The 21,871-nt window shown below is 35.8% G+C and overlaps 1 protein-coding gene across 4 annotated transcripts in view; it reads right to left on the bottom strand.

Moving 5' to 3' along the window:
* Window positions 1–21,871, bottom strand: part of LOC150110231 (uncharacterized) — a 120,818-nt gene that overhangs the window by 21,882 nt on the left and 77,065 nt on the right. For all 4 annotated transcript variants that reach the window (XM_090392217.1, XM_090392226.1, XM_090392234.1 and 1 more), the window contains 3 exons: window positions 12,944–13,074; window positions 7,299–7,394; window positions 2,616–3,097 (listed from right to left, as the gene is read on the bottom strand). In XM_090392217.1, coding sequence (XP_090248343.1) covers window positions 2,616–3,097; window positions 7,299–7,394; window positions 12,944–13,074 — 709 coding nt within the window. The remainder of the gene's footprint in view (window positions 1–2,615; window positions 3,098–7,298; window positions 7,395–12,943; window positions 13,075–21,871) is intronic.

Below are 21,871 nucleotides of genomic sequence, written 5' to 3'. Positions count from 1 at the left end.
GTAAGATATGTTAATGGATGAAAGTGGATAATGGTAACTGCTGCAGAAGACATTTTTGAGGTGTCCAGTGATCAATTTATAAGGGTGTTTCATCATGATCAGGGTAGAATCATGAGGAACATATATAGAGGACATAGGAGAGGATGGCTTAATTGTCAGTGAGCAGGAGGTATTTGAGGAAATAAACTTGATGTCAATAAGGTGATAGGATTTGATGACATATCACCACACATCTTAAGGGAATGTTCCAGTAGCAATGGCATGCCTATTTAATAAGTCTTGCAACAGCACAGGTTCCAAGGGAGTGGAAGGAGGGTAAAATTGTTCTACTGCATAAAGGTGGGGAATAAGGCTGTAGCTTCAAATTATAGGCCAGTCTATATATCTGGAGTTGTGGTGGAGGTATTGGAGAGATTGGTGAGAAATAGCATACAGAAATAAGTTAATAACAGCAGTATTCTCTATGATTATCAGCATGGGTTTGTTAAGGGAGATCATGTTTCATTAACTGACTTATGTACTATTACAAGGTGACAAATACCTTGGACAGGAGAGATGCATATACAGTGATATAATTGAATTTTGAAACAAAATTGAATTAAAAAAAAAAAAATTGGATCAGTGGCTGTCTGTCAGATAGGTATCAGAAAGTTGTATATGGGGATGCGGTATCCCAAAATAGAAAGGTCACTAGTGATGTACTGCAGGGGTTAGGTTTGAGAACATTGTTGTTTAATTTATATGTTAATGATATTGGGCTGTGTTTAACTAGTGACATGCAGCTGTTTACAGATGATGCAAAACTGGAGAGAGCAATGCAGAGTCAAGCAGATATTATGGCCTTACAAAAGGACCTCAGATTGCTGAATGGGCAGGTCAGTTCAATGTTGCAAAGTGTAAGATTTTGAGATTTGGTAAACAACAATGGGATGCAAAGTAAACACTTGGTGGGGAAACTTTAAAGGAAGAAGACGACATGAAAGATCTAGGAGTGATGGTGGACAAGGACCTGAAATTCAGGTGCCACACTGCACAAGTTGTGAAGATATCATATCAGATAATGGCAATGATGTGAAGGAAACTGACATGGAGAAATAGAGAGGTTATGATGTCATTGTATAAACCCTTGATGAGACCTCATATGGATTATTGTGTACAGATTTTGTTGCCTGGTTTTCATGGTGACGAGGATATGTTGGAAAGGGTCCAGAGAAGATTCACAAGGGTGGTAGGTGTCTTTGAAGTGTGGAGTACAAGGATAGATTGAGAGAATGTAAGTTGCAGAACCTTATGAATAGGAGGGATATGATTAAGACATATAACCTGGTCAGGGGTTGTTGTCAGGTTGACATGGAAATTTTTCATAGAATGGGAGGGGGAGGGTAGAACAAGAGGCCATTGCTGGAAACTGTATAAGGAGGGTGTGAGCAGAGGAGCTGGTTCTTAGCATTGAGAGTGGTTGGCGAGTAGAATGGATTGCCTGAGTGTGATGTGAATGTAGACACATTGAATCGGTTTAAAGCAGGGTGGGATGAAAATTGTCCAATAGTGTGTACTTCCCATGCTCCATGGAGGTCAGATGTTAATAATAATATTGCTACATTCAGTATTTCCATAAAGGTAGTGTTAAAAAAGTTGCACCACATTACAAAAAGAACATTCCTGTCAGTAGAGCCACTGCATCTTCTTTCCAAATGTTCACAAACAGCAAGGCTATGTAGGCTTATGACATGGCCCAACTGTGTAATGCCTAGATTGATTTTATTTATTTATTTTTTAAATGAAAGTCTGTACAGTCAATGCTCACCATAGCAAACATTGTTACAATAAAACTTATTCATTATAACTAATTATTGAAAAATCATAGTCAAGTCTTACAGCAACAAAAGTATATTAAAGGAAATGTGATATAGCAAACTTTCTGCTATGTCAAACTAATCCTTGGGTACATATTTCCTGTAATATCCAGATAGAAAAATTAGTCTAACAGTGCCCATTTTAATCATCACTTGTCCACAACAGATCTCTTTGGAGTGTTATGTTTGTGCTTTTTTTTAGTAAACGATAGACTCTTAAAACAGTGGGTGTTTTGATATTAATATCCTAAAGTTGCTTGGACCAAATATTCATCCATTATATCAAATTATTTGTTTCATTGTACCTATTATTGCAGTAGTACTGCAAAATAAAAACATAGATAAATATGAAATCTGCTTGATACAAAGTTTATCTTGTATGCTTAGTTACAGAAATTCATTACCCATTAGTTCTTGTATATGGCATACAATGAAATTTCCACTGAGTTGTCAACTTAGAAAATATGGTTTATTTTTATTATCTCTGTTTTTCTTAAATTGTTTTCATGTTATATAACACTTTGAATATATATATATATATATATATATATATATATATATATATATATATATATATATATATATATATATATATATATTCAAACTGCTGACTTCAAACTGGATAAACATCCTGATTATAAAGCAAATATATTTTATTATATTCCATAATTTTTCAAATGCTGCATTTACAGCACAAGGGCATCCAGTAAATTAACCAATAACCAGATTAAATTTATACTAAAACAAAAATAAAAATACCTGTTATCTTGGACGGTCTCCTGATTCAGCTTTTCTTCATTCCCATGAAACCAATCTACTAATTCTTGTTTTTGAAATGATGCTGATCTACAGCCTCGCCTTTGGCGAGTATTTGGAGATAAGCCTCCTGCATTCGGTGAAAACTTAGATTGTGATGACTTTAAGCCAGAATGATTAGGAAGCTTAGAATGACTGGTTGGAATTGGCTTTTCTGGTGTGGAAAACATCAAATAAGTAGAATTAGTATTTGCACTAAATCCACTGCTTGTTGACTGGTCATTAGATATGTTCTTAATAGGCAATGACACATCTTCATTCTTGGTGTTCCATGAACTATAATTTGTCTCTTTAAATTCACAATTCTGAGTTCCATCTGGAGATATTGCAAGGCGTACCTTAATAGTGCGACTGCCTGAAGCTGGAAGCTTCAATGTCTTTCCTAATGCTTCACAAATGGATCGAACCACCACCCTTTCAACATCCTGAAAAATAATAAATTTATCCTGAAAAATTCATAAATTCATTAAATGGGAGAGCTTTCATTTTTCAAAAATAGATAAATGGGAGATCTCCAACACAGCTTTAAAAAAAAAACATGGAAAACAGACTGGGATCTTAACTAACATCTTTCCTTCACTTTCACATAATGCACCATTAGTAGGCACATGCATACACTCAGATGCTGAATAAATAAAGACAGACAAAAAATTTGGGAATTAGCTGACTAAATTGTATTCTATACTAGCTAACACTAGCTGGGGCTGTCAAGTGATACAAGGACTTTGCAGTTTTCATCAGTAAACCAGGATGAACAATGAAAAAACAACTACTAAAAAACTTCAGTGGAGGTAAAGGCAAGTACTAGTGGAAAAGAGAGAGACAACTAGCAAAAAAATTCTAGAAATGCCATGTTAACATAACTGGTGTTAGTGAGATAAGAAATTAATAAGATCCTTTAGAAAAAGATGATATTGATTCAGAGAAAGGAGAAATAGTTATAGTATTTAATAGTAAACACTAAATTTCTTGAACAGAATACAATTTCATGTGGCATGAAGGGGAGAAATTTGTACCTATGGTTAATGAAGGTACCCATATGGAAGAAGCAAAAGGTACTGAACAAGATAGAAAAGCTGACAAAGAAAAACGGAACATTGTTTCTTGTTAGAAACCTAAACAGAAGAGTAGGAAATCAATGCAAGACCTATAGATATGCTCTGGGAAAAAATGAAGAAAATGCTAATAACAATGGTAAGTACCTGTTAGATTTTGCACAGGAAAGACTGGACATTACTAATATAGTATGTTGAGACATAAAAATGTGCAAAATTCATGTGAACAGAACACACAAAAAAGTCTGATCTGAAAATTTGAAAAAATTGATTATCTGAAAAACACCAGCAAGTTATGTAATTTGTGTGTGTGTGGGGGGGGTAAACCAATGACAAGCTACAGGATTCAATTTGACAGGAAGTATTCAGCAATCTGATGATGCAAAGTTGACAAGTGATTATCATGTATTTATTTATTTTTTTTTTCAATCCCTTAGTTGGTTATCTGGAGGGGAAGCTGGCCCCTTAACCAGTACACTTACACTGCTGGGTACCACTGGACTATTTGCCCATTGGTTTCTTGCCTGGTTTTATGGACCCTTGGCAAGGGGGGGGGGAACAGGTGTTTTCTATAGACAATGTATTTTGTATGTTAATTCTGTGTGTTCTAATGACTGGTTTGCCTGTTCTGAAGGACAAAAGACCAGAGTTCATGGAGAAAAAAACAAAAACTACCTCTGCATGAGAATGGCTAACTCACCTTCAGTTGAAAAGCCAGGATAAAAGTTCTTCATGTCCAACATGGGATTTGAACCCAGTTCTTTCCAACTAAATTAAGTCACTTTATTATACAGAACTCAGCCCGTTCCCCCTTCAAGTCTTCAAAATTCGAGTCATCAGAATTCAAGGAGAATTGGCCTACCAGTCCTGAACTTGGGCGGTTGGGCACTGTAGGCGTCAGGCCCACCTAGTATAACTATAAAAATAAAAATTTATTTATTTCATCTAGTCGTATGCTCTATTGTAAGTATATTTCATCAGGAAGATAGTAATTCAGCAATATGAAAAGAGTAGCAGAATATCTTCAATGAACTAACGTTAACTGAATCATTAAACTGAAAATTCATATCATGTCAAGTCACAGAATATGCTTTATTGCATGTGTACACTACATAATATCCATCATAACCTAGTTCCATGAATTTTAGATCTCATGTAGCTTCAGGCCCGGCTGGTGGCATGTGTGAAGTGTGCGATATACACAGGTACCACAGAAGAAAAAGCGCCTAAAAGATGCCAAAAAATATGAGATAAGAGGTTTAAACGAACAACAAATGGTACAGAATGGTACATATAATTATGAATGTGCATTGCCTTCCATTCGGGCCCCTTCAGATCTTCTCGGAAACGAACAAATAAATTCTGAAATTGAATCCTGGACCCGATTATATCACTGTAATTTTGGATTAAAATTTATGAAAATATACTAAAATAGTTCTTTATTTTTTGATGTATCATAAATCAACTTATGATTAATTGTTGAGTTCCGTGTAAGGGCCATATCCTAATTTTAATTGGAGATGATGAATGTGGTCCGGCCCCTAAAGGTCGGCTTACTACTGATAACTCATTCTTCTCGACATTCGAGCCTGTTATATTAGCGGGCTGTTAGGGCAGCGTCAGCGATACAAAATAATCGGCAAACTCTCGAATCTAATGCGAAACATTCTTGTCAAATTCTCTTATCTATTTTCATTGAATCTTCAAAATTAATTTATTTATTAATGCAAAATTAATGTAAAGAATATTTGAATAAATCTCTTAACTTTATATTACTATTTTATATTATTTTGAAAAATTATATAACTTGAAAAAATTTGTATAATCAGGACTAATCCATAGGTAACATTATACTGTAAAGCGTTTTTCATTTGTTTTTCATTTCCTGTTCATTTTATTCACACTTTATTCAAACAAAACTTTTTTGGAAAGGTGCCGAACATTAATTGCACACACAAGAAAAATACTATGTGCCGGTCCTGTGTAACTTGACCAAAGTTAGTGTGGGATTTTTACTTTCTTAGTCTGTAAAAATTATTTATCTGTTATCTCAAAATGGAGAGTTGTCAATGAATGGAATGCATTACCAGAATGTGTTAATGCAAGGGGTGTTAAGGATTTTAAGATTCTATATCATAAATATGTTGTCAGTTGAATGAACCTCCCAAGATGAGTCTGCCAACTCCATGGAGGGTGTAATAATAATAAATATTTTATTTCTGCTCACAGTGAAGTTATTCTCTTTGGTTTAATTTGCATGTTAAATGACAGCATCTTACAGACAAGTAAGAGATGAGCTTATTTGAAGCATTCATAAAACTTGATTAAGGATTTTTGTAAATGGCCTGAAGAAATTAAAGATCAAAATTTTCTGTGCATGTGACATATCAGTTACATCAGACTAAGATATTTGGAAGAGATTTGCATGAAAGAACATAGGGACATTTAGAAGAAAAGATTAAACAAAACAGGCCTGGAACACACAAAGGAAAAAACATCTAGTAATCTGGGAACTAACAAAAATGCTATATACAATATATTAATTAGTTTAAATAAGTATTCCAAAATGGTATAATGTATCCCCAAGTTTTACACACAGACAGTGTATACATATATATATACATACATACATACACACATACATATATACATATGTCATTGGGACCAATTACTATTTTTCTGAAAGATATTAGTCTTCGGAAAAAAAAAACAAGATTAATTATTTTTAATGCATCCAGGGTGGTTTCACTCTCTTTTCAGTTTGCTTTACAAGTAAATCACGTATAAAATTACCTATTATGGTGCACGCACACACACACACACTGATTGTCCTCCTTTAGTTCTGCTTTCTATGCTATAGATGTGCAAAACACTAATTAGTATAACTAAAAATCTGCTATCCAGCAAAGATAATTTCTAAACGAAATTCAATGTTCACTTCTTTTTTTTTTTTTTTGCATACATAGACACAGTAACTTAATATTTTCCCAAAGTCCATGTCTCAGTATATTGATATTATTACTGAGAGATAAAACTAAACAAAGATCATTATAAATTTGTTAAGATCTATTTATCATGCAGAAAAATGGATGCCAGTTTAAAATTATTGAAAAATGGATATTAAAATATTCACTGATAAGCACTTTTCCAAACTGCTTTTTTAAAATAGATGCTAACTAATCTAACTATTAAATCATAGTTAGTAACTAATCTAAGTTAGAAAAAATTGGTGTAAACAGATCAGAAAACTGTAAATTTGCTATTTCTAGTAAATAAACAAGTATGGTAGTGAGTCAAGCATTCTCTTTTTAACATTGTAATATAACCATGCTGCTTAAAATGTTTTTTTTTTTTATTATTAAGCTACATTATATAAAATTCTAATATCCACTCATATTTTGACTATAGATGTTTAAATAAGCAATGTTTTAAATTTGTTAACTGTTGTGCAAACTAGGTTCATAGCAAAAAAAAGCCAAAATTAAGTGAAATTTCTTACTACTGTAAGGAGTCCATTTATTACTTTTTAATATTTAAGTTGTTCAGTAATCAATATTTGTTATTACCTCACCTCTTTTGTAATCTTTCCATGACCATCAAAGTCATATAGAGTGAATGCAAATTCTTGTTTTTCCTGATCATCTACAGACACACTGCATGTTACCTCCTGAAATAAAATTTGAGCCAAATTTTCAAATGACTAAACATATATCTCTTTACCTTTCCACAAAAACATTTCAAATAAATTACTGCTTGATTGTTCATACTATAAAATTAAAGAGATGAAATCATTCTTTAAGTTTGTAAAATGATACTGTAAATATTCCAAACTGTGATACTGTAATTACTATATGAAATATATTATACCAAAGTCAAATATACTAGCATTTCTATCCAGTCTATTCTCTTCCTTTCAACTTTTATGTATACAAGATGTTGAGAAAGAAATATAATATATGGTCATCTCCATGGAGTCATCCAGGAAGGCCCTAATTTCACTAACCAATAAATATTTGCATAATACCTGTCACTTTGATTTGAATTCAGTTACTGATAAAGCATTCACAAGCGACTCTGGCAGCCTATTATTCATTTTCAAAAACTTGTAGTGCTCAGGTAATTCATGCTTCAAGATCTTCTTTGATCAAAGCAACACTGATTTCTCTTCCATTCTCAGGTGGAGTGAGGAAAACCTGGTGAATTTTCATGCCACTAAAATGTAGTCCTGTGTCATTTTCAGGAATGAAAGACCATGCCTCCCTTGATCACTTCTGACAATATTCTTCTTGCCAACAAGGACCATTTTTTTTCTCTTCTTGGGTTAACTCTCACATCTAATTTGTCCTGACATAAGCACATCAGGTCCACAGCCTCTTCAGCTTCCAAAAAAAGCTTTTTTTTTTTTTGTTCCAAACAGTACTTCTCTCCTCCTGACATTTAAAGCAGCCCAATATCCTAAAATACTACTCCCACATTTGGGATAGTGCATCTAAAACCTCTCTCAGAATGCTTGATTATATTCAGAAGTGAGCAATTCACTTAACTGATGATTCTCCCCCTCACTGACTCCCTCCAGCAGTCACTTTCTCATATATGTCTCTTCTATAGGTATTTCAGTGCTGCTGGTCAACACCCATAAACAGCTCCAAACTCATTGAACCAACTGACATCTCAACCTCTACCTTCATTCCATACATCTCAGCTCTTTGGAACAGTCTTTCCCATACTTTTTTCTCTAGTAATCTCCAGGTCTTCCAAAAAAAAAAAAAAAAAAAATTATTTTTAGCCAATGCAATATGCCTTCTGAAATAGATAGAAGATAGATAGATAGGGTTTCTCAACTAAGAATTCTGTGATATTCTTGCAACCTAAAGTTGCAAGAATATCACAGAAACTAACAGCAGTGCAGAGATAGTGACAAGTATAATGATGTCATGGCACCTCTTCACAAGACCTTGTTACACCACATCTACATTACTGTGTGCAAATTTAGTCATCTGACTTCTGAGGAGATGAGGAAACTGTGAGGAGAGTTGAGGTAGGTTGTGAAGGTGATCTTGAGACTGTAGGATGCTGGAAATGAGGATAGTTTAATAGAATGTAGATTAGAAATACTAGTGAATAGGCAAAGATGTGATAGGACTGGTACAAGGATTTTATGGAATGGAGGTGAGTGAAATCTTACTCATGATATGAGGTAACTTCTTTCTCCTCATGATATGAGTAGAAAGAAGTCCTGCTCAACCTCTAGAAATGATCCTCAGAAGGCAAGTAGAATGTTGTTGCGGAGGTTTGGAATTTTTCTTGATGAGATAAATACTCCCACTTCCATAAGTAACCTATCTGTGAATGAACTTTAGGCAAGTAAGTGGGTAGATAGTGTGCGGGCAGGATGAAGCTCTTGTAATGAGTCCTTGGACTTCCTGAAGAGGTCCTATAAATAACAATATTCTGTTTATATTTCTGGAGTAGAAATATAAACTGAATTAATGAAGAAAGGAATATCTGTGGAGAATATCTATTAGCAGTGGTTGCTAATAACAAAGTTACTACAACTGAGGCCAGTATACTAACTGCAGATATTCTCTAGCCAAGTTTGCCTGTTTTGCAGGATGAAAAACCAGAATGGCTGAAAGGAAAAAAAAAAAAGAAAAAAAAAGTGGAATGTCAACCAGCAGAAACTTTAGTAAAATATATCTTACAGAGTCTGGCACATAAGAACAAAAAAAGGTATAACAATAGATGTATATAAATATAAACTTTGAACACTATTCTCAGCATTTAAAAAAAAAAAAAAAACATCAAGAATACAAAGCTATGTTGAAAACATGAAAAAGCTGTGGTTAAACGAGGGATTAATATTATTATCAATAACATCTGATCTCCATGGAGTCAGAGACTCATCTTGGAAGGTACATACTATTGCATACAATGCTCATCCAACCATGCTTTAAAATGATTCAAAGTGTCACAACACACTCAGGCAATGCATTCCACTCACCAACCACTCTCCACACAAAGAACTTTCTCCTCACTCCTCTATTCACACTCTCCTCATACAGTTTCCAGTGATGGCCTCTTGTTCTACCCCCCCCCCACTCTCTCCCATTCTATGAAAAATATCTTCCATGTCAACCTGATAATAACCCCTGACTAGCTTAAATATCTCAATCATATCCCTCCTGTTCTTCCTATTCATGAGGCTCTGCAACTGACATTCTCCCAATCTGCCCTCGTACTCCACATTCCAAAGACCACTGACGACCTTTGTGAATCTTCTCTGGACCCTTTCCAACATATCCTCGTCACCATGAAAACCCAGCGACCAAATCTGTGCTTAATAATCCATATGAGGCCTGATCAAGGCCTTATACAATGGCATTACAACCTCTCTATTTCTTATGTCAGGGTCCTCCATGTCATTGTCATTATCCGATGTGATGTCTTCACAACTTGTGCAGTGTGGCCCCAGAATTTTAGGTCCTTATCCACCATTACTCCTAGATCTCTCATTTCCCATACTTCCTTTAAAGGAAGTAGAGGAAATGATAGTTCCACTTACTTGCCCATTCAAGTCTTCTTGTAAGGCTATAACATCTGCTTGACTCTGCATTGCTCTTCACAGTTTTGCATCATCTGCAAACAGCTGCATATCACTAGTTAAACCCATCCTCATATCATTAACATACAAATTGAACAACAATGACCCCAAAATTGACCCCTGTGGCAGACCATTAGTGACCTTTCTTTTTCATGATAGCGAATCCCCATATACAACTTTCTGATACCTATTCGACAGCCAGTCACTGATCCAACTCAGAAGTCTGTAATCCAATCCCATCTGTTTCAATTTATTTAAGAGCTTGTTGTGTGGCAGTCTATCAAAAGCCTTTGCAAAATTCAAGTACATCACTGTATATGCATCTTCCCTGTCCAAGGTATTTGTTACCTTGTTATAGTACATAAGTTAGTGAAACATGATCTCCCCTTAACAAACACATGCTGATAACCACAGAGAATACTGCTGTTATCACCCCATTTCTGTATCCTACCTCTCACCAATCTCTCCAGTACCTTCACCCCAACTGTAGAACATACAGACTGGCCTATAATTTGAAGTTACAGCCTTATCACCACTTTATGCAGTGGAACAATTTAACCTCTTTCCACTCCCTTGGAACCTGTGCTGTTGCAAGACTTATTAAAATAGGCATTAACAGTGCTACTGTTAATTCCCTGGAACATTCCCTTAAGATGTGTGTGGTGTGATATGTCATCAAATCCTATCACCTTATTGATATCAAGTTTATTTATTTCCTCAAATACCTCCTGCTCATTCACAATTAAGCCATCCTCTCCTATGTCCTGTACATAAGTTCCTCATGATTCCACCCTGATGATGATGAAAAACCCTTATAAATTGATCACTGAATATTTCAACAATGTCTTCTGCAGCAGTTACCATTCTACCACTTTCATCCATTAACATCATCTTAACATGTTCCTTCTTCCTGCCACATATCTAAAAAACTCTCTAAGATTTTTCTTTGCCTGATTTGCTAATTTCTGCATATACTCTACTCTTCTTTTCCATACTAATTGAGTCAGTCTTCTGGCTTGTTCTTTATACTCTTCATGTAACTAATTTTTAACATTATTCATCTTGTACTCCCTCCTAAGCACTTTGTTTTTCCGATTTCATGCTTAAGCTCCACATCCATCCATTTTACACCTTCCTTATTCAGTCTTTTCACCTTCAGAATACATTCACATGTTGATGTGCTTTATATATTTCTTTGTCAGTTCCCAAGCATCATTTATTTCCTTACTGCTCAATTCCTCATTCCACGCTATAGCTCCAATCTGTCTCGTAAGCTTGTCATAATCACTGGCATTGTACTTCCACATATATCCTTTCCTTATAGAAGTCTGCATATGGCTAGCCACAACCCAGGTGATCACTTCATAATCACTCCCACCAACTGGACGAAAGTGCGAAACTCCACTCACAATTACATCCTCTAATGAAATGATCAGATCTAAAACTCTTGAGTACCCTCCTTTACATGCTGCCTGAGATAGTTATCACACAAGAACTTGAGAAATTCATTTTCCTTATTTCCAAATGCTATCTCTTCATTCTAATCTATACTGCCATAATTAAAATCACCCATAATAATTACTCTTCCTTTGTTCATTAATTCAAGTTGTTTATACATTTCTTCATCACCACTCTCCACATTCTCAGGCCTATAGCAACGTCCAACTAAATATTTCTTCCTCTCAACCTCCATGTTACACCATACTGCCACATAGCCAGTGCCACTATTTCCCCCTTTTATGTCTACCCTATGTGAACATAATTACCCCTGCTATCATCAGCAGCACTCATCCTCACTTCTTGCCCTTTCTATCCTTGCAGAAAATACTATATCCTTCCATTTCTATTCATTATAATTTAAGTAAGGTGTTGGTTGCACACTGGTGATGAAAATCTTCTATCTCTTAATAAGTTAGATGTGGATGTTTCCATGATGCTGTGCCCTTAAATGAAAGATTCTGCATCTTCATAGTATGTTTAACATATATGTGCGAGTTGACATAACTAGATAAATAGTTCACTGAGGATTTCTTATTAATTAATTATTATCATATGACGCCTCCAGGGAGTTCAAGGACTCATCATGGGAGGGCACACCACTCTACTTAGCTAAATACATCTCATCCTCTCCACTACTATTTAATTCTCCAACTATGACAATCAACGTCATCTATTGCCTATCATCACCAACAACAGTATTTTTTGTCAAATTTGCGCGTGTTCTGAAGGCTGATTTGTCTGTATGCGGGATGAAAAATCCGAGTTTCCAGGAGAAACAAACCTGCTACCATCTATCAGATCGGCAAACTTAATTTCAATTGAAAAAAGCCCATATAAGGATTCCCCTCATCATGATTAGAATCGAATCCAGATCTTTTTCAATCGAAGGGTGCAATGTTCTGCTGTTCTTCCAATTGCGCTACGGCAGTTTGAGACTATTCAAAAGTTTTGTAGCAATAGTTTTAAGAGTTGTATTACAACATAAAAAGTTATGATAAAAAGGCATTGTATACATATAAATTATACATATAATAGACTTCATGTGAATACTGAAGTACACAACTGATACACTACAGAAAGATTTCTACAAATAATATTAAAAATATTCCTCTTACATTTCCACAACCAACAGTATTCTCTTCTTTTTCGCTTTTCTCTTCTTCTGCTTTTTCTGAAGTTTCTTCTTTTTCTTCCATAAGTAACTGACTTCTCAATTCACTATTAGTTTTTTCTAGTGGTACAACAACTGCAGAACAGAAAACAGAAAATAAGCTTTTACAAAATTAATATTAACTATTAAAAATACATTACATGCTTTAATAACAAATATAACCCTGGACTATTTTTTTATTGGTTAATTATCAAAATTTAAAGAGTATGACTTAAAAATAACATACTTTGCTTGTTATTTCAATGTTACAAAATACCAAAACTGTAATGGTTTACCTTAAAAAGTCAAGAACATGCTACACATTAAATATGAATTATTTTTTATATATCCTGATCCTTGTAATTATTTGCTCTCTGATTGCTGTTTTCCAACTATGGTAGAGACTAACAGAGTTATGGCTTACAAAACAGTTTCTAATGCTAAGAGAAAAAGAATTTTGTATCCAAATAATTGAATATAATCTCAAGTCTCAAAGAATGATTTTGAGCATCATCTCAAAAACCAAATAAATTTAGTGAGAAATATAATGGAATAGCACGTTTTCTAAATAGATTTTACAGAACTATGTTAGAGATCTGCTATTTAATTATCCATATGATAATGTACTTGACATAAAGTCCAGCACTTGACATAAAATTTGTATACTTATGCTTAATTGATATGATGAAGTGTGACCATGGATACATCAGTAGAAAATGCAAGAAGCAAAACATGAGATATATGAACAGTAAATCACTGAATGATGGGCCTTTAACCAAATTGCTTATCTATTCTGTGCCAAGAATTTTTATGCAATTCTTAGAGACGCTATCCCAAATATGAGGACAGTATTCAGTAAGTTTTGTGGTTGGATAAATAGATGAAGTTAACAGTTATTCAGGGATAAAGTAATATGATTACTTTATCCCATGTGTTTATGCCAATAAAGTTAGAGGTTGAAGTTAATCCAAGAATAGGGATCCCAGACGTCCCATAAAATACAGGATCATCCCGTTTTTGGCTAATGCATCCTGTTGTCCTGAGAAAACTCTTCGGGACAGCTTTTTCTCCTGTATTTTAGAGTTCAAGACTGAATAACAAAATCAATGAGTTACAATTTTTATTCTATTACCAACATCGCTCTCTGTCATTACAGGGAACTGTAGATGCGTTGTTATTTTCTCAAAGCGAGTGATGGCAACACTGGAACAATGATAAGTTCGTTAGAACAGTGCGCATGTGCATTGACATTTTGGTGTGTGCCGTGATATTGGCTCAGCTTGTGAAAACAGCTCTGAAGTATAAAGAAGATAGTGAAGTGAAGGACTTGTTGAAATCCAAACATTTAGATGAAGTTTGGGTGGATCTCTTAAAAAATGTTGAAGGAGGACTATCAAATTTAAAGAAAGTAGTGGAGTTCGTTATGTGCATCCCTGTAACAAATGCGTGTGTCAAAAGATTATTTTCTCGCATGAATGCCCCGTGGACTGATGAGAAAAACAAATTATCTGTAAAAACTGTAAAATCAATGCTTATTGTAAAATCATTCTTCAGTAAGGATTGTGTAGCTTTTCATGACATGATTCTTAAAAACAATTGTTAAGTGAAATTCATTCTTCAGAAAAGTATTGCAAGAGTGAGCAAGAATGATTGATTAATAAGAATATTGTCAGGTGAGAAGAGCATTACTGTATTAACAATCTATTTTGTATCTATAATAGTAAGTAGAAAACCATTTGAAGGCAACTTAAAGTGGCTTAATGAAAATATGCAGCCTAACAATTTGATTTACTATTTGTTTACTTATACTTAGTAAAGTGTGTGCATAGTAAATCTTACCACGCACACACACACACACACTTGGAAAGTTAGAATTATTTTATAAGACTGGCATATGCGATGGATGCGCATACTAAACTTTCACCCTCAGTTATAAGTGTCCCGTATTTTTTTCCAATGTATCTGGGATCCCTATCTAAGAAGCAATATCATCTGGACAAGGATTTGAATATTATCGAAAGTAATAATGGGATCTATGATGGCAATTATTACTTGAAATGTTTCAAAGTAGTATAGTGTAGTTTTATAGTTATAATGACAATATTAAGAAACTGATGCACCTGAGCTTCAGGTTAGGGAGCTACTCACAGGTAGTGATATCATAATGCTCTGCTCTGAAACATTCATTAAGAAATTACAATTGTGAAAGTTTTCATAAAGTATAACTTTATAAAACTTTTTTTTTCCTAAAGTATTTCAATCCACTTTCCTAAATACTGCAGACTCTGGGGACCTTTACAATTATCATAACTAAATGAAATTTTAAGATGTATAAGACAAAGCAGATTATCAAAAACAGTTTGGTGAAGAGCCAGACAAGGAAAATAATGAATTATATGCATGTTTAAGATCAAACATTTAAATTTCATTAGCTTTAGAGGATAGCAGAGAATAATGACAAATCAAGTGAGATGGCTAACAATAAATCAATTTTTTGCATTTACTTTTACACAAGAAAAGATGCTAATTAATGAGAACTAGGATCCAGAGTTGGGTTGACAACAATGGTATAATCTTTGATGGACAGCATGGATTTGCTAAAGGAAGGTCGTGTTTTAGTAATCTACTTACTTATTACAATAAAGTGACTGCTTCCTTGGACAGAGGAGAAGGATACACAGTAATATACTTGGATTTTGCAAAAGCTTTTGATAGAGTACCTCATGATAAGTTGACAGTCAAACTAGAGCAGATGGGGTTGGATATTAGATTAGTGCATTGGATTGGAGACTGGCTATCTGATAGGTATCAACAAGTTGTGTATGGGGGTGCAATATCCAGGAAAAGGAAAGTCACTAGTGGAGTGCCTCAGGGATCTGTTTTAGGGCCATTACTATTTAACTTTTATATTAATGATATTGGCGAAGATTTGAATGGAGATATTCAGTTGTTTGGAGATGATGCAAAGTTGGGACGAACCATAAAGAGTAGTGAAGATGTTGTGGCCTTGCAAGAAGACTTGAATAAATTGAGTGATTGGGCAAGCAAATGGGGATGCGAGTTCAATGTTGCAAAATGTAAGGTTTTAAAATTTGGAAAACAAAGATGGGATGCAGAATTTATGCTTGGTGAGAATATATTGTTGGAAGTAGAGGAAATAAGAGATCTGGGAGTGATAGTGGATAAGGATCTAAAATTTAGGGGACACATCGCCAAAATTGTGAAGACAACACAAAGACTTCTGGGAATGATGAGGAGGACACTGACGTGTAGAAGTAGGGAGATTCTTGTTCCATTGTATAAGGCTTTGATTAGGCCACACATGGACTATTGTGCCCAGATTTGGTCACCTGGTTTTCAGAAGGATGAAGAGATGTTGGAAAGGGTCCAAAGGCGACTGACTAAGGTAGTTTCTGACCTCTGGAATGTCGAGTATGAGGAAAGATTGAAAAGATGTAATTTGCAGAGTCTAGTGGAGAGAAGGAAGAGGGGAGATATGATAGAGACCTACAAGTTGGTAAGGGGTTGTTATAGGATCAATGGTGGAGAAGTTCTACAGAGAATAGTGGGAGATCAGGGGAGAACCAGAGGTCATACCTGGAAACTGTATAAAGAGGGTGTGAGTAGGGGAGTGAGAGGCAGGTTTTTTTCGTGCAGAGTTGTGAATGATTGGAATGCCTTGCCTGAGAGTGTGGTGTCTGCAAGGAGTTTGAGTGTGTTTAAGACCCGGTATGATGAGATGTGTGTGAGATAAAAGGACCTCCTAGATGAGTCTTTGACTCCATGAGGTCTTGTTTAATAATAATAATAATAATAATAATAATAATAATAATTGTAAATGAAAGCAGGTAGTTATTTATTTTATATAGGTAATGAATTTAAAGATATTTTGGTAATGTAATTGTGAAGAAACTTGAGAAAAAAAAAAAAGCACAAGTACAAAAAAGCTAGACTGAGGATAGGCAGAATAAAAATCACCATATTGAATCAAGCATGGGAAGAGACAAAGCAGTCAAACTATTAACATTAATAAGCATCCTAATAACATAGTAACAATGTTAATAACATTCTTAAAAATTCACTCTAAATCATCAGTAAAGTTTCAGCTTGAAAACAATTTTGTCGAACTTTCTCATTGGATACACTGAAAAGGAGTTTTATGTATATGTAACAAAAATGTGAATTCTGCAATTCGTGTGACAAACTGCAAAATTCAAAAAGGAAGGAAACAGTGTAACTTGGAATAAACACAAAAGTCAATGGAATGAAAAGTGACATTAGGTATGTAGAGGATGAAATTGAACATTTGAAGAATACTGATCTGTACTGGGAATTCCATTATTAGAGGTATGGTGAATAACAGGAAGCTTGATGTTTCTGGGTGGTGCAATGAGTTCAATAACTGAGGCTTGATGGAAGAAACAAATGAGTAAAATTAGCAGTGGCTGTAGACAAAACCATTGCTAATGACTTAGAAAGCAAGGGAAAAAAAAGTGATGAAAGGAATTTGAGGAAGCTGATGTGACAAATAAGGAATAAGAGCATAATTGGGAAAGTAGCGAGTGTTGCTTAGGGATGACAATATTTGAGAATTGAGAGTGTGTGGGGGGGAGAGGGTGCAAATCAGAGATAATTAATGCCATAGTATCCAAATTGTGTGAAGCAAAAAAGTGCAATTGACAAATGTATGAAGCTAATTTGAAGAGTAATTTAAAAAGAAATCAGCTATATTTGAATGGGTTTGTGAGAATGTGCAGAGCACATATAACAATCAGAAAAGGGAGAGAAAGGTATGCTATAGAAACCAGAGCAAGGAGATGTGGAATAAGTTGGATAATCTTCAAAAAATGGGACTGATCATATCTGGGGAAGTATAGAAATAGAAATGGGAAAAGAAAGTTGTCAAAGTGACCGATGAGACAGAGACCACCTTCTGTTCCCACATTGTGAAATGATCATGGGAATGCCACAATATGACTTATTTGATTTCACATGGAATGTCATGCTTGTATAGGAGTGTAAGTAGTATTAGAAATAAGGGAATGAGTTTGAGGAAGTAATTGAATAAGTATGTCAAAGGATAGAGAAACTAAAATAATATATAATATACAAATGCAAAGAGAAATCAAGGGATACAAAGTCTCCTGGAAAGAGAAAAGAAGAGCAAAAGACTAACCATAGCAAAAGAATTTGCTAACCATAGCAAAAAAAAATTGTGCTTGTTCAGGGTTAGGTGGAAAATGGCATTACATGTGATGACTGGGAATTTTTTTTTGGTGAGGTCAAAATAAATAGAAGAGTATACTGTATGTACTAAGATGTTATTATACATCTGGGAATGTAGAAGGCAAAGGATAGATTATAAACTGGAAAGAGGAGATAGAAATTCAATATTTCTGAATGCTAAGGTTTTGAAGGCTATCTTAGGTGGCATGTGGTGGAAGCAACATGAAGTTTTAAATGCATTTTTTAAATGCAAATTTAAACCCATGGGGATGAGGACGTACAGAGATAAGAGGCAGATATGACATGAGAACTAGGGACAAATCTGACATAAGAAATATACAACTGTGCGAGTAGTCAGGAAAATAAAGCAGGTTTTTTTTTTTTATTATTATTATTAAAACAAGACCTCATGGAGTCAAAGACTCATCTAGGAGGTCCTTTTATCTTACACACACATCTCATCATACCGTGTCTTAAACACATTCAAACTACTTGCAGACACCACGCTCTCAGGCAGGGCATTCCAATCACTCACAACTCTGCACGAAAAAAACCTGCCTCTCACTCCCTTACTCACACCCTCCTTATACAGTTTCCAGGGATGACCTCTGGTTCTCCCCTGATCTCCCACTATTCTCTGTAGAACTTCTCCACCATTGATCCTATAACAACCCCTTACCAACTTGTAGGTCTCTATCATATCTCCCCTCTTCCTTCTCTCCACGAGACTCTGCAAATTACATCTTTTCAATCTTTCCTCATACTCAACATTCCAGAGGTCAGAAACTACCTTAGTCATTCGCCTTTGGACCCTTTCCAACATCTCTTCATCCTTCTGAAAACCCGGTGACCAAATCTGGGCACAATAGTCCAAGTGCGGCCTAATCAAAGCCTTATACATTGGAACAAGTATCTCCCTACTTCTACATGTCAGTGTCCTCCGCATCATTCCCAGAAGTCTTTGTGTTGTCTTCACAATTTTGGCAATGTGTCCCCTAAATTTTAGATCCTTATCCACTATCACCCCCAGATCTCTTATTTCCTCTACTTCCAACAATATATTCTCACCAAGCATAAATTCTGCATCCCATCTTTGTTTTCCAAATTTTAAAACCTTACATTTTGCAACATTGAACTCACATCCCCATTTGCTTGCCCAATCACTCAATTTATTCAAGTCTTCTTGCAAGGCCACAACATCTTCACTACTCTTTATGGTTCGTCCCAACTTTGCATCATCTGCAAACAACTGAATATCTCCATCCAAATCTTCACCAATATCATTAATATATAAGTTAAATAGTAATGGCCCTAAAACAGACCCCTGAGGCACTCCACTAGTGACTTTCCTTTTCCTGGATATTGCACCCCCATACACAACTTGTTGATACCTATCAGATAGCCAGTCTCCAATCCAATGCACTAATCTAATATCCAACCCCATCTGCTCTAGTTTGACTGTCAACTTATCATGAGGTACTCTATCAAAAGCTTTTGCAAAATCCAAGTATATTACTGTGTATCCTTCTCCTCTGTCCAAGGAAGCAGTCACTTTATTGTAATAAGTAAGTAGATTACTAAAACATGACCTCCCTTTAGCAAATCCATGCTGTCCATCAAAAATTATACCATTGTTGTCAACCCAACTCTGGATCCTAGTTCTCACAAGCTTCTCCAACAACTTAACCACAACACCTGACACACAGATAGGCCTATAGTTTGATGCTTGAGTTCGATCACCTCCTTTATGAAGTGGCACAATCTTGCCCTCCTTCCACTCTTTAGGAACTTGACCAAGTGCAAGACTCGTATTAAAAAAATATGTCAAGGCAGGTGTCAACTCTCTAGCACACTCCTTCAGAATACGTGGTGATATATTATCAAGTCCCACAGCCTTATTTACATCTAGTTTACTCAACTCCCCAAACACCTCTTGCTCACTTACAGTCAGTCTCTCCTCCCCATCATCAACTGCTCTTAATCTCTCCATGAAGTCACATTCACAAGATTGAAAGATCTTTATGAATTGCTCATTAAGTATCTCCACAACACATTCTGCAACAGCTGTCTTTATACCATTTCCTCCAATCAATGTCATCCTTCCATAATCATTCTTTCTTTTGCTGGCTACATATCGAAAGAACTCCCTAGGATTCTTTTTGGCTTCATTAGCTAACTGCTGTTCATACCTCTCTTTAGCTACTCTCACCAACCAAGTCACCCTCCTTGCCTGGTCTTTGTAGACCTCATGAAATTGATTACTTCCACTTCTCTTATGCTGTCTCCACAATGCCTTTTTTTTCTGTATTGCATGCTTAATCTCTTTATTCATCCATCTCACACCTACCTTATTTAACCTTCTCACCCATGGTATACATTTAGACATTGCATCTACTAAATAGTTTTTGAAAATCCCCCAAGCTGCATTGATCTCTTTTCCAGCTAACTCCTCATTCCATGCTACATCTGCAAGCTGTCTCCTGAGCTCCTCATAATCACCCCCCTTGCAGTTCCACATATACCCCTTTTTCACAGGGGTCCTTGCACTGCTGGCAACCACCCAGGTAATCACCTCATGGTCACTTTCACCAATTGGTGGATGATTTGACACCTCATTTATAATTACATCCTCCGATGAGATGACCAAATCCAAGACCCTTAATCCTCGTGTGCCCTCTGTTACATACTGTCTGAGGTAGTTATCCCTCAAAAACTCAAGAAACTCATTTTCTTTACTTCCAGTCGCTATCTCTTCATTCCAGTCTATATTGCCATAATTAAAATCACCCATAATGATCACTCTTTTCTTATTTGCTTGGCTTATTTGACTATACATTTCACTATCACCACCATCCACATTACCAGGTCTATAACAACATCCCACCAAGTATTTGATTTTATTCACCTCTATCTCACACCATACTGCCTCAAAACCACTGGCCCTATTTCCCTCTTGCATCTCTACCTTGTATGGACATAACTCTTTCTCTATCATCAATAGCACTCCCCCTCCCTTTTTATCCCTTCTATCCTCACGAAACACATCATACCTTTCCATCTCTATTCCTGTCAGGATGTCGTCCTCATCTAACCATGTCTCACTTATTCCGACAATCTCTGGGTGCACAGACGCAATTAGTGCAACCATTTCATCCGCCTTGTTTCTTATGCTTCTAGCATTGGTATATAAACACAACAACTCATTTCTGGATCTACAGCTAGTTCCACTGATACCATTCACTCGATGTGCTCTCTCCATGCTGGACTGGGGCCATTTCTCTTTCTGCTTCTTCATTTTAGAACCCTTTGCAACAACATCTGTTTCCTCTTGATCCCTGGTCATCCCATTACTTTCCTGCCTACACATGCTCTCACCTCCTCTTGGAGCATCCACCTTTCTCACGCTGTGTATCCCTGTCCACCCTGGGCCTCCCCGTTTCCCTGCTCCTCTTGCACGCCCATTCTCTCATTTTCTATACTCATACCACTCACCTCTCCATTGATTTCCACTTCTTCGATCTCTCCCGTCTTACTCTCCTGCTCTTCCACATCACTCCCCTCTCGATCTGATTCATTTTCTCTATTCACTTCTCTACCTTCCAGCAGCAGTCTCTCCAAGCGACTCACACCATAACCACTCAAATGCAGTCCATCACTCCCATACAGC

Source organism: Typopeltis vanoorti, chromosome 1, assembly GCF_054136105.1.
Source record: "Typopeltis vanoorti isolate ZY-2024b chromosome 1, IOZ_Tvanoo_1.0, whole genome shotgun sequence".
Taxonomy (NCBI): domain Eukaryota; kingdom Metazoa; phylum Arthropoda; class Arachnida; order Uropygi; family Thelyphonidae; genus Typopeltis; species Typopeltis vanoorti.
The sequence above is the reverse complement of the archived record's forward strand: the minus strand, read 5'-3'. Positions and strand labels throughout refer to the sequence as shown.